At 46.1% G+C, this 14,885-nt stretch overlaps 1 protein-coding gene across 1 annotated transcript in view; it reads left to right on the forward strand.

Annotated features, from left to right (window-relative positions):
- Positions 1-14,885, forward strand: part of LOC138258060 (nicotinamide N-methyltransferase-like) — a 108,102-nt gene that overhangs the window by 66,707 nt on the left and 26,510 nt on the right. The window contains exon 2 of the mRNA XM_069205914.1: positions 10,235-10,436. Within this exon, the coding sequence (XP_069062015.1) occupies positions 10,235-10,436 (202 nt within the window). The remainder of the gene's footprint in view (positions 1-10,234; positions 10,437-14,885) is intronic.

Genomic DNA, 14,885 nt, shown 5'->3' on the forward strand with positions numbered 1-14,885 from the left:
CCTGTCTGAGGGGTTGGCAGCAGCAGCAGCTGCAGTGAAACCCCAGGAAGGGCAGTTTGGCAGTACCAGGGTCTGTGCTACAGACCACTGGGATCATGGGATTGTGCCAACTATGCCAGGATGGCATAGAGGGGGCAATTCCATGATCATAGACATGTTACATGGCCATATTCGGAGTTACCATTGTGAAGCTACATATAGGTAGTGACCTATATGTAGTGCACGCGTGTAATGGTGTCCCCGCACTCACAAAGTTCAGGGAATTGGCTCTGAACAATGTGGGGGCACCTTGGCTAGTGCCAGGGTGCCCTCACACTAAGTAACTTTGCACCTAACCTTTACCAGGTAAAGGTTAGACATATAGGTGACTTATAAGTTACTTAAGTGCAGTGTAAAATGGCTGTGGAATAACGTGGACGTTATTTCACTCAGGCTGCAGTGGCAGGCCTGTGTAAGAATTGTCAGAGCTCCCTATGGGTGGCAAAAGAAATGCTGCAGCCCATAGGGATCTCCTGGAACCCCAATACCCTGGGTACCTCAGTACCATATACTAGGGAATTATAAGGGTGTTCCAGTAAGCCAATGTAAATTGGTAAAAATGGTCACTAGCCTGTCAGTGACAATTTGGAAAGAAATGAGAGAGCATAACCACTGAGGTTCTGATTAGCAGAGCCTCAGTGAGACAGTTAGTCACTACACAGGTAACACATTCAGGCACACTTATGAGCACTGGGGCCCTGGGTTACCAGGGTCCCAGTGACACATACAACTAAAACAACATATATACAGTGAAAAATGGGGGTAACATGCCAGGCAAGATGGTACTTTCCTACAATGCCTAGTGTAAAGACATGTGTAGTGTCATTTCTGTAACATATGAACACTCTGGTGTGTTCATGGGATGTGAATCCTCACATTACTATCTTACTGCATAGACAAATGTTGACATTTGACAACTGCATATGTAGTCACATCAGTGCCACCTATGTTTCTGTATGTCAGAACACATGTGAAGTTCAAGTCTTACAGTCACTGTTCTTGTGATACCTATGCCCTTACTTTTGTGCTAGGTTGCAATTTGTTCAGAATCCATACCATTACCATGCCTGAGCCAGTACAATGGTACATGTGTGCTGAGATATATGGTATATGTGTGCATGCCACCAACTAGACACTCACATTTGTCCACATGAAGTTTGTTATGGCTGTCACATACAATGGAATACCACTGTGTAGCAATGTTACAGTCTGGCCTAAATGGCAGCCTACTCATCATCACAACTATGTGGGTTTGGGTGGCAACACAAACCCATGGTTGCATGTGATTGGATGGACAGGTTAATGAAGCTCCAGTTTTCTCAGCACTGTGTGCACATGCATCAGGCCCCTGACAATGTCATACCAGAGCTGTGGTGTTTGGGTTTTTTGAGCGGGGTCTAGACTCTTCATGATTGCTACTCAGCAGAACAATGCACACACCCCTGCAGACAGACACATGCACAATTGTGATCAAACAGACGAGGATATCACATTTTCCTCTGTGGTACTTGATGTCAGCCTTCATCTCTCATGTACAGCGGACTGGGTACTTGCACTTGTAGGACATGTCTCATTATTTGATGTCCTTAGTTATTTCCGTTTGCAGCTTGTTTAGGTGTTGCATATCTGTTGTGACTTACATTTTGGGAATGGGCCAGGGTACAAATGGTGTTGTCTGTCACTGCCTCCTGTCATGGTGGCATGTGATGAGCAAATACAAGGGTATGGTAGTGGCAAACATGACTGGGTTATGTACTGACTTGGCCACCCTCTCTGTACATATGTTGAATGTTGACATGCAGACAATTGATATGTTGCACAGTCAGTATTGGTCTATGTGTGTTCCTTCTCCATGTTTTCCTGCATTTCTGATAAGGTATTGTCTCCTCCATTGCTCCCATTCTTTAGGCTGCTTACACTGTCTACACATCTTCTACAACAACATTGTATGGTCATACATGGACAGGATGCAACATGTGACTTGTGTAATTTGTAGATGTACACATCTCCTTCTACTGGCTACATGATAATTGCAGTCCCAATGATGGTATTTGTGAGATGTAATGAGTGCCACATACACATGACATTACATCTGGCAAAGCACTTGTGTTGTCTCCAAGAGACCTTCCATGTTGTATTTGCAAGTATCTGTGGCTGTGTGTATCTCTCAGCTGCCTATCCGTATCCTCTGTTGAACATGGGTATGCAGTTCTTCCAGCATGCCACAACCTAGGTAACTCTTACCATGACTGAATGAAGTTGAGGTATGAAATCATCTCAGGGGTGTATTTATCATTAGCCAAATGCAACATATATGCCTAGTTCTACTCCCATTCAGTTTCATGATGGGTCTCTGACATTATTGAACATTGCTGGACATAGTTGCACATCCCACATCTGATTGCGATGTCATGTGAGTGACAATGAGTGGTGTGTATTGCTATGTGCTGTGTGATGTTGTTCTACAGAGCATACTAGGTAAATATGCTGACACAGGTCAAGCATTGCTGATACTAGCAAACTCGTTGCTACCTAGGACATACACCTGTACACCAGTCTTCACATGTTTATCGGGATTTGCTGTAGGCATGTGTCAAGACAGCAGATTTGTGTGACAAGTGTGCATCTTATGTACATAGGGAGTGGAACAGCCTACATTCCACCCAGACGATTCTTTGGTGGTGCATTGTCCAATTAAAATCTTAGATCCTGACAATGGGTCATGTGTTTAAATAGTGATTCTTCACCCATGGATGCTTAATTTGTCTGGAAACCCATTGCGCACTCCACAGCCACATGTGTATGCCATAGGTGAGGTACAGTCCACCATGTGTCAGGGTTGTGCCCAGTGGCAGTGCCAGGACATAATCCCATGGATACACTGTGCAGGCTCTGCATCTGACATTGGTTACAATCCCTGGACAATTACTGAAGGCCCATAGTTATCAATGATGTGCTCCCCTTGTCACACATGTACCATGGAGCCAAAGCAGCAATCACCCTGATTTGTGACAGTGTTCAGTTCCAACATTACTTGAATTTCATTTGTTTGCAGCCCCTACCTCATGTGTGCCCCCCTTGCATACATCTTGGCAGGCATGGTGTTGTTGTGGGGAATGGGCTAGGAATTAGCACATTCTCCACTTGACAGGACAATATATGTAGTGGTGCATGGATCTAGGCCTTCAGGAGTCAGGTGCCCATGAATTGCGTGTCACTGATATGTGAGATGAAGGCAGTAGACCCTCTTACATCACAGCCCATTTTGCTATTAGACTTTTAACTTTTGTGTTTCTTACCTGATCCCTGAGGTTTGAGTCACTTTCAAATGATATATGTAGTGGAGACTGAGTAAACCAAGGAGAATCAGGTGCAACATATTTTATTTGTGCTATTTACAATGTGATGTTGTTAGCCCTGTCACTATGTATAGAAGTTCTCTACAATGTGGAGTCTCCTGCAAACTCCTGCAGCAGTGTTCTGTTGTTCCTCCTCCAAGTTATCTGCTCTATCATCATCCTCCTCCTCACTGGAGACATCAACTTGTTCATCCTAGCGGACATTTGTTCTGACACAGATGTTGTGGAGGATTGCACATGCCAGTATGATTTAGCATACGAGTGGTGAAGCATACAAGAGGCTTCCTACTGTCAGGGCCAGGCACCTGAACCTTGATTTTAGAAGCCCAAATGTCATCTCCACCACATTGTGTGTCCTTCTGTGCCCTTCATTGTAGGCACGCTCTTCCACCATTGTTGGATTGGCAAATGGAGTCATGACCCATGGATGTATGCAATAACTTTGATCGGCTGCAAAAGAATGAGAGAAGATGTGTTGGTAAAGCTTGATAGTGGTTTGGAATATACCATGGGAGTTGTGAGTTGTAGGTGCAGTGGTGACTCAGAGTTGCTTGTGGTATAGTGTATGTTCCTGTTCTTGTGAAATGGTTTCATTGGACGGTGTTGGTGGACATTGCAATCTTGCGTAGTAGCTCAAGGACCTGGTAGTTTTCAAATTGATTCCAAAATGATGGTTATACTTTAGCAAAAATGTGTTGTGTAGTCCATATTGGAAGCAGAGTCCTATTGTTGGATGGAACCTGCCACCACCTTGCACCACAATGGCGTCAGATGTAGAGACACCATAGTACAACCACAAAGCCAAACTGTGCCATGCATTTTACCATGTGGCACTATGCATGCAGTGCGACACTTAGTGACCCTTTGTGGCAGATGATGGTTGTGCCAGCCATCAAGTGTATGAGGGTGTGTATCACACATTTGTAGGATGATCTAATTTTGTGCAGTAGTATATCCTAGTTTCCAATACATGATTTATCACAGACATTTTCAACACATGCACAATGCAGGCTTTGGGAGGGGGCACAGTTATTTTTCACATGGGTCTCCTAATACGGTGCATGTAAGGCCAGGTATGTTCTTTATACTCCTATTGAGTCCTACTATGGCGTCCAGGACCTTAGGTAGGAGGACCGAGAAGGATGACTGGGACATACCAGCCTCTTGTGCAGCCGTTATCTGAAAAGATCCAGACACCAGCATCTGGAGGACAGCAAAGAGTTTTGTCTTCGGAGGAATAGTAGTGTGAGTTTGTACCTTTGATATGATATGCAGCTGGCGTACAATGGACTACCGGTTCAGTCGGTAAAACCTGATCACATCATGTTCCCTGAGGCCAAGGATGGTTGTGCACTGTCTGAAGATCCTCTCCCACCTTCTGAGCTGCCTTTGTGGTTGCTGTGATGGTGTTTGGGGTTGCTGCGGTGGTGGTGAGGAACCTGCTGTCTTCACTGACGTCTGCGGCATGTGCCAAGCTGGAGCAGTACCACTTCCATGTTCTCCTGGAGGTTTCAAATACTCCTTCTGTGTGTTTTTCTTGAGTGGTTGTGTGGGCCTCTTTTTAATGCCTGGTCTGACCAGGCATTACATTTTGACGCTAATCAGACTTAGCGCCATTTTTGCGGTCCACTTCCTTGGTATGTGTCATTTTTTCATCAGGAGATAAATATGGCGCTAGAGGGCTAGCGTCGTTTTTAGGAAGGGACTGCCTACCTTGCATCTCATTGTTGCAATGAGATGCAAGGTGGATTGGTGCTACCTAAAAATGGAACTAACTTTGAAATTTTGATGCTAGACGGTTCCAGCATCAAAATATAAACATGGAGTTAGGATTGCCCTGCTGTAGCATAAAAAAACATGACGTTAAGGTGGCACAAACATTTCATAAATATATGCCTACAATGGTACATGGCTGTAAACATACCAAAAAAATATAAAAATATATAAATACATTTCACTGCCTATTACCAAGTGGTAAGGGATAAGGAACTACTACTTACCTATATCTGAGGTCCAAACATTGAATACAGCCAAAGTGCAGTAAAAGCAATATGGCTGCCTTTTTATTCTCTAGTAACAGCCATTATCTAATTATATACAGGCTTGTCATCTCCATGTACCAGATAATAATGCTAAGGTATCATGGTATACCATGGCCCATAATAAAACTTAGGACTAGCTGTATTATTGGATTGCAGTAACTTGTGTCACTCATGGTGTAAAATGGGCAATGCAATACTTAAGTCAGACTCATAAAGCAACGCAAGGCATTGATTGGTAAAGCTGGAGAAAAGCAAGGCAGCTCAATTCATAGGTTTGCGTTACTCTGCACACCATAATCTACATTGCTGCTAAATCTTATATAAATGTGTATGCAACGCCACTGTAGACACTCCACTGTATGCTATTTCACCCTATGCCACTCCCTTCTATGCCTCTCCACTGTATGAGAATCCACTCAACACTACTCTGCTCTATGCCATTACACTGAACACAACACCACTGTATGCCACTATTCTTTATTTTCTTACACTTTACAAACTCAGACTGTACACCATTCCAGTCTACGTCACTTCACTGTATGCCCCTCCACTGGACACTATTCCACTATACACTGTTCAACTCTACACCATTCTACTGCATGCAACTCAATTCTACTCCATTCTGCTGTATGCTACTCCAGCATACGCTACTTCACTCCACAGCCCTCCCTGGCATGGCACTCCACTGTATGCTACTCCATTCTACTTTGTATGATAATGGATGCTACTCCAATGTAAGTCACTCCACTGTATGCTATTATACTCCACTCCATGCCACTATATGCCACTTCAGTCTACACCACTCCATTATGTGCCACTCCAAGGTATGCTACTCCACTATACACTTTTACACTCTAAGCCATTCAAGTGTAAAATACTCTGCTCTATGCCACTCCACTATACACTATTACACTGTGCACAACTCCACTCTGTTAGTCCACTATATGTTATCATACCACATGCAAATCCAATCTATGCCTCGTCAATGTATGCCACTCCACTATATGCTATTACACTCTTAACCATTCAAGTATACTCCGCTCTATGCCACTCCACTATACACTGTACACACTCGACTCTATGTTAGTGCACTCTATGTTATCATAACGTATGCAACTCTGATCTATGCCTCTTCAATGTACGTCACTCCACTATACGCTACTACAATATGTGCTATTGCATTCTAAACCATTGCAATTTATGCCACAGCACTCTATGCTCTTCCACTGTATGCCACCCCACATTATGCTATTCCACTCTGCGCCATTCTACTGTATGCTGCTCCAGTGTATGCTATTACATTCTACTCTATTCCAGTGTATGTCACGCTATTGCACACCATTCTACCCCATGCTATTCTAGTTTATGCTACTCCAGTATACACTGCTCTACTCTATGCCACTCCAGTGAATGCCACCCCACTCTACACCACTCCATTCTACACTAGACCATTGGAGTTGTGTATACTGGAGTGGCAGAAACATATTTAGAGAAATATTTTCGTGGACCATACATGCTAAATTGAGCACAGCTCTGGCATTCTCAGAAAACCATTTTCAGGTAAACAGGTCTGAGATTATTAAATAAACTTGTTACCACACAATCTACGTACAGACTTCACATTTCTATCTGCTCCTTCCCTGTGTTGGAAGGAGGAGTGGTGAAAAGAATAATGCACAGATATATGACTGTGGTGCTCCTTGATCCACAAGTCAGAATTTCAGGGAGCTGTGTGAATGGTATATTTGAGGGAAGCGGATACAGGGTGCATAGGATCTCATGAGAATATAAGGATTCTTTAAGCTGGGTATATGTGGGGTGCCACAAGAGGTGGGGGCTGCAGAAATTGGGGAGTAATGGAGATCTCGTTTTGTAGGAGAGAGGGGTACAGCAGAAGAGAGAAGGCAAAATTATGTGGGTGAAAGTAAGGATTCAAAATTCTACCAAAGGAAGGGGACTTGCTAGAAAATATGAAAGCCGAATGCTGCAGGTGGGTGAGTCCACACGAATCCTTAGGTGTACATGAGCTGGGTACAATATCATAGTGTGCAAAGAGGGCTTGTTGGAATGAGGATATAGGGCCAGATGTAGCAAAATTGGATTTTGCGACTCGGAAATTGCGACTCAGTGCGACTCGCAATTTACGAGTCACAAAACCATATGCAGAATGGTGTCTCAGACACCTTCTGTGAGTCGCTATGGGGTCGCAAAGACCCACCTCATTAATATTAATGAGGTGGGTCGCATTTGAGACCCCATAGCGAGTCCCTGCACTCACAAGGATGGTGGCCTGCTGAAGACAGCAGACCTCCATGTCTGTGACTGCTTTTCAAATAATGCAGTTTTTTAAATTTATTTTGCAGCCCGTTTTCATTAAAGGATAATGAGTTGCAAAAAAAAACAAAAAAATAACGAAACCATTTGGTTTCGGTTTTTCAGAGTAGGCAGTGGTCCATTGGACCGCTGCCTGCTCTGAAAAACCCTTTTTGGCAACATTCACAAAGGGGAAGGGGTCCCATGGGGACCCCTTCCCTTTTGAGAATGGGTTACCAACAGTGTGACACTGGTGGTAACTGCAAATTGCTTTGCGACCGAATTCGCGGTCACAAAGCAATTAGCATAGCGATGCGAGTCGCAAATAGGAAGGGAACACCCCTTCCTATTTGCGAGTCTCATTCACAATTTGCGAGTCGGTACCGACTTGCAAATTGTGAATGAGCATCGCAAACGGCATTTTGCATGGCGCAAACTGCGATTTTCGCAGTTTGCACCATGCAAAATGCTTGCTACATCTGGCCCATAGTTATTAAGTCTGCATTGAGAGGCTGGAGTCAATAAAGTTATGATTATTTCATGGATAGCCCTGCTGATGAAGTCTGTCAAATCTATGTAACCTGAGGGGTAGATGCCTGCTATATGACATCCAATCATACTTCATCTGAGAATGCTTTGGAGTTAGAGAGATGGTGCTGCTATCTGTGAGTTCAGATAACCTTATGAAAATGGAGCAACTGCTCTGCTGCATGAGGCCTAAACCTATAGAATCTGCTATAGCAGTAATAGATTTTTGTGAAAACTGTTATGAGCCATGGGGAAATACACAGTGAAAGTGCAAGTAGGTGTAGGGTTCCACAAACTAAAATTGAAGCACTTTCAGTAAGAAGTATAGAACAAGATGTCAAATAAAGATATATTGAAAAAAGGTGTTGTAGGGTCATAACACAAAATGTAACAACACAAACATGCATTAAGTAGTGCAAACAGTTCATACAAAATGAAGGGAAATCATAAAATGTGAACAAATCATCACTGGAAATATATGTAAACATTTCAAAAGTAGTAACAACTCTCACCAGTGAATATAAATAATAAAGTATTTGTCTTTATCAGAGGGATATCTCTACCCCTATGGCAAATTATGGGGAAAAGGAGCTCCATTTTCGTAAAAGGCTTAGCAGTTCGATCTGTTGTATCTAATATTTGATTGCTCCCACTGGTAAATCTATTACAACTTTTCAAGGCTATTTGCTATTTGTAGCAGCTGACATTTAAGCCTAGATTTATGAGCGTTTGATACAGGGCAGCACAGCTAGTCCTGTTGGTGCCTTGCACTGCATCTAAGGGAAAGGGCAGGATTACACAGAATCCCTGCAATACCGCACATTTCTGTCCTTCATTGCTGCGCTGGTGCCCTTTGGTTGCCTAGCATCAACACAGGCGCCTAGGTGCAAAGGTGTCTGTGTTGTAGGCAGGGTTCTTTTTCTGCTGGAAGAGGCACTTTTAGGAGCAATTTGAAAAAATGCTCTCCCTCCTGATGTGTTTCTGTGTATGCATTGAATAGGAGATCTGTGGAGCTCTGGTACGTGGGGAGTTGGAAGAAAAAGATGTTACAGTTCATGTAGGTGGGGCCTAAGCTGTGTAGTGCCTTGAATGTGTGCATAAGTAGTTTGAAATTAGCATATTTGCATGCTGGGAGACAATGGAGCTCCCCAACGTGTAGTGAGATCTGAGTTCTATCTGGAAGGTTTAGGATGAGTCTCACTATTGAGTTCTGGATGGTTTGTAGTCTTCTGGTGAGATGTTTGGTACTCCCAGCGTAGAGGGTATTCCCATAGTCCAACTTGCTAGTCACTGCAAGTTTTTTGAAGGGGCCATTTGAAGATCTTCATCAGTATTTTCAGGGTGTGGAAACAGTAAGCAATGATGCTGTTGACTTATAACATCATGCCCAGTGTGCTGTTGACACTGGATCTGTTGTTCCTGGCACCGGTGCTGGGTATTTGTGTGAGTCTGAGTTTAGCCAGTCATCTGTTGGAGTCCCATGGCAAGTGTTCCTGCTGAAGAACTGTATTTCTATCTTTTCAGTGTTGAATTTAAGATTAGTGACTATTGAAACGACAGAATATTTGTTTATTAGTCTTCTTTGCCACCTATCCTGTAATAGGCTGAGATTGATTTTCTGATCATTGCAGCTAAAAAGATGTGACAGAAGGTTACAAAATATCAAAGGAGGACCTTTCCGCTATTTACTAGCATTTCCAAATTGGTCCCAAACTCAAGTGTATATGCATTGTGTGTTAGAGCTACAATTTTCAATCTGAATTCCTTTTTAGCTCCATGTCCTACAATTGTGTATGAATACTTTTTCCTAAAATGTGTGGCGAATGGGACCAAAGCATAACTACATTTACATTCATTTAAAGGAGACTTAAGAGAGTGCTCAAAGGGAATTTATTTAAAATTTCTGCAAAAAAACGTAATCAATAATCCATTTCTGCGCATTATTTTTACCAGGTGGTGTGAAAGGAGAGCTGCTGATTGAGATGTCCTTTGCTCCTTATTTTCAATGGACTTTTCCAGCCTGTGACTATTTTTCAGAAATCATTCTTGGTGGCTCAACTGATCAATGTGTTGCAGTGATGGAGAAGTGGCAGAGAAATGAACCTGGAGCTCTGGACTGGAGTGATGCAGCAATGGCACTTTGTGAGGGGAATAGGTATGAATTCTGCAACTAGTTTTGTTTTACAAATGTCTCCCTTTGTTTACCTTGCCAGCAGTCCTAGCACCAAGGGAGGAGGTTTACTTTCATGAAACTAATTCCAAAGTGTTCAAAGAAGACCAGCTTGTTAATTCCTCTATTTCACTGTTGATATTATAGATTTGCAGGCCCTCATCAAACTTGTTTCGATCTTACAGCCTGTAAGTGAGCAATAATGAAAAACCACTCACCTTTCTTTTAAATGCATCACTTCAGGTGATGTGTGAAATCATTGTGTAGTTGAAAAACCTGGTGGTTTGTCATGTACCAAACACACTTTGTAATTTGTTAAATACTTTTTGTATCACAAAAAGGTTTAGAAACTCATTCTCAATCCAAACAGAAGCAGTCATGAAAGGGACTCCTCCTCTTTTTATGATTAGCAATGACATGTATCACTGGTGTGTGACTGCACTTGTGGTAATGACATTTTGAAAAGTTACCCAAAGTGTGTGGTAACACATTTCAAAAAGGGGTGTCGTTCATTGGACAGCTTCCCCTTTAGGAACTGTGCTGGGAGGCCTTCTCCTGTAAATGACGTACTCAAATGGGATGTTGTTTGCAGCAGTAGCACAGATTCCTGCACAGAACATGGATTACTTCGCAAAAAATCCCATTTTGGAATTCAAATGCAGGGCTTTTGGTGTGCTGTAAACATTCATCCTTGTGTTTGGAGTCAATCACTGAGGGTCACAAAAAGTGCTCGCCTTTTATGAAACTTGATGTAACTAGAAATGTTGCAATGCAACTTTATTATTACCTAGGTTATTGTACAGATAGTTCAAAAGAACTCGGTGCACAACTTTCAATCAGTATTTGTGATCCATCGGTTTGTACATCATTTCCTAAACTTAATAGGACATATGAAACATGAAATGTCAACATTGTAACATTACAAATAGTATATGGACATTAACAAAAAGAACAAAAGAGGAAATGTTTCATTGTTTCACCTATTCTACCATTGTACAATAACAGCCATATCAAATCAATGGTGAATTTACAAGATGCCAAGGCCCTCATTACAACGCTGCCGGACGGTGTTAATGCGGCGGTAAGACCGCCAACAGGCCGGCGGTCAAAAAATTGCAATTACGACTGTGGCGGAAACTGCCAACAAAGACAGCCACTTTAACACTCAGACCGCCACGGCGGTACAAACAAACATCGCAGGAGACAATGTACCGCCCACACTATTATGACAGGCCAATCCGCCACCTTTTCCGGGCGGATACACCGCGGATAAAAACACAGCGGACACAGGAATTTTGAATGGAAAACGCTCACCTCTACACACTCCACGAGGAACGAGGTCACCATGGAACCGGAACTACAAATCCTACCTGCAATAGTCTTCCTGCTCCTCTACCAGGAGCACGAACGCCGGTGGCAAAGACCACAGTGAGTACTGCACCTACGACACAGGGGAGGGGGGGTGGCAAAAAACAGGGACACACACACGCAAACATCGCCAACCCCCACCCCCTCACCCACTACAACACACACACCATTGCATATCAATACATCACAGTCACACACCCAAAACCCGCCCGGAAGAATGCAAAGACCAAAGAAAATGACTGTAACCATCAGAATATATTACAAACAAGTAGGCAGAAATATCTATATACACCATGTACAAAATAAATACCAGGCATAGAAGTCCAGGTACTGCACAAAGAAAGTCTGTGGAACACTGGGACCACATGGTATGGGCGAGGCCCACACAAGATCCCCGACCATGATGGAGAGAACACTGCAGGGGCATCAGAGAGCAACAAAACAGGCACCTCAGGGGGAGGGAAAGGGGGGGGGCACCTCAGCCACTTGAGTGCATGACGCCAAATCCACGAGGGGGGCCACATGCCCACTGTTACGTCCTGGGGAGTGCAAAGCCACAGCCTCTCAAGTCTCCCAAGTGGGTGGGTTGCCCACTGTTCAATCCTGGGGAGTGCAAAGCCACAGTCTCTCAAGTCTTCTAAGTGGGTGGGTTGCCCACTGTTCAATGCTGGGGAGTGCAAAGCCACAGTCTCTCAAGTGGATGAGAGTCTCCACTGGTTCTGGAGGGGGCTTTGTGCCCAGAGTGCTTCATCCTGCTAAGGACTGAGGTAGTGGATGGATGTCTCCACTGGTTCTGGAGGGGGAGTTGTGCCCAGAGTGCTTCATCCTGCTAAGTACTATGGTAGTGGATGTATCTCTCCACTGGTTCTGGAGGGGGCTTTGTGCCCAGAGTGCTTCATCCTGCTAAGGACTGAGGTAGTGGATGGATGTCTCCACTGGTTCTGGAGGGGGATTTGTGCCCAGAGTGCTTCATCCTGCTAAGGACTATGGTAGTGGATGTATCTCTCCACTGGTTCTGGAGGGGGCTTTGTGCCCAGAGTGCTTCATCCTGCCAAGGACTGATGTAGTGGATGGATGTCTCCACTGGTTCTGGAGGGGGCTTTGTGCCCAGAGTGCTTCATCCTGCCAAGGACTGAGGTAGTGGATGAATGTCTCCACTGGTTCTGGAGGGGGCTTTGTGCCCAGAGTGCTTCATCCTGCCAAGGATTGAGGTAGTGGATGGATGTCTCCACCTGTTCCGGAGGGGGCTTTGTGCCCAGAGTGCTTCATCCTGCCAAGGACCGAGGTAGTGGATGCCTTTCTCCACTGGTTCTGGAGGGGGCTTTGTGCGCAGAGTGCATCACTCACCCCTTGACTGACCCAGTTGCGTCAGTGCCCCTGCCGCTCATGGGCTAGTGGTGGTGCCCTGTTCAGCGGTGCTTGAGTTGGCGGTGCCCTGTTCAGCGGTGCTTGAGTTGGCGGTGCCCTGTTCAGCGGTGCTTGTGCTGGCGGTCCTTCACAACTCAGCGGTGCTTGTGCTGGCGGTCCTTCACGGCCCAGCGGGGCTTGTGCTGGCGGTCCTTCATGGCCCAGCGGGGCTTGTGCTGGCGATCCTTCACGGCCCAGCAGGGCTTGTGCTGGCGGTCCTACATGGATCAGTTGGGCTGGCGGTGGCCTCCTGGGCAGCTGGGCTGGGGCTGGCGGTGGCCTCCTGGGCAGCTGGGCTGGGGCTGGCGGTGTCCTCCTGGCCAGCTGGGCTGGGGCTGGCAGTGGCCTCCTGGGCAGCTGGGCTGGGGCTGGTGGTGGCCTCCTGTCCAGCTGGGCTGGGGCTGGTGGTGTCCTCCTGGGCAGCTGGGCTGGGGCTGGCGGTGTGCTCCTGGGCAGCTGGGCTGGGGCTGGCGGTGGCCTCCTGGCCAGCTGGGCTGGGGCTGGCGGTGTCCTCCTGGCCAGCTGGGCTGGGGCTGGCGGTGGCCTCCTGGCCAGCAGGGATGATGGCGGCCTTCTCCGCCGTGCAGCCCTTCCCAGACTTGCTGGGTTTCTTGTGGCCCTTCCCCACAGCTGACTCCACACTGCCAATGGGACCCCTGGGAGCGGCTTTGGTGGCTGGAGTCTTCCCCCTCTCCCGCTGGGCACTGGCCAACTTCTGATGCTTCACAGGTGGGGGACTGGCTGTGCTGTGGCTCCGTGCCAGACTGACCTGGTGGCCGGTGCACTCCACATACCTGTGACTACAGGCACCACTGGTCCCGGAGGTGTTGTGTTTGAGGTACTACTTCGGGACCTATGAGATGGATGGGGTGGGGGAGGTGGGGGAAAAAGGTCAAGGCTGGACAGGAAAATTCTTTTCGGCACACTGGGACGGGTAGCTGGAGGGGGTTTGGGAGTGGAGGAAGATGTGGTGGTAGTAGGAGGTGTACGTTTGGTGACTTTGGGTGCAGGTGCATGCGCTGGAGGCTGTCGTGAGGTGGATGGCTGTTGGGTGGGTGTGTGCGCGCGTTTGTGTATCTTGGGAGGGGGTGTCACAGACACACTGGGAGAGGACACTGGGGACGTGTGAATGGTAGTGGGGGTGGTGACTGCACGTGAGCGGGGTGTGCTGGTGGGTGTGCTGGTGAGGGACGTAGTGGCTGTAGAGGTAGTGCATGCAGGTGTGAGTGTAGACGAGACTGGGAGGGAGTAGGGAGACGACGAGGATGGGGACACAGTGGAGGCAGTGGATGTTGGTGTGTCTGCATGTGTGTGTTGCTTGCGTGAGTGCCTGTGGGATGTGTGGTGCTTATGTTTGCCTGAGCTTCCCTTGTGTGGTGAAGTGTGTGCAGGCTGGTCTGATGGTGTGCTTGGGATAGGCAGAGGTACAGGGGATTGGGTCTGGGTGGAGGAAGTTGGAGGGGGGAGGCTAGAGATGGGGACAATGGCTGCCATCAGTGCTGAGGCCAGAGATTGAAAAGCTCCCTAAAGGGCCGCCTGACCAGAATGAATGCCCTCCAGGAATGCATTAGTTTGTTGCAACTGCCTTTCTACACCCTGGATGGCATTCAAAATGGTAGACTGCCCAACAGTGAGGGACCTGAGGAGGTCAATGGCCTC

Source organism: Pleurodeles waltl, chromosome 2_1 (genome assembly GCF_031143425.1).
Source record: "Pleurodeles waltl isolate 20211129_DDA chromosome 2_1, aPleWal1.hap1.20221129, whole genome shotgun sequence".
NCBI classification, from domain to species: Eukaryota; Metazoa; Chordata; class Amphibia; order Caudata; family Salamandridae; genus Pleurodeles; species Pleurodeles waltl.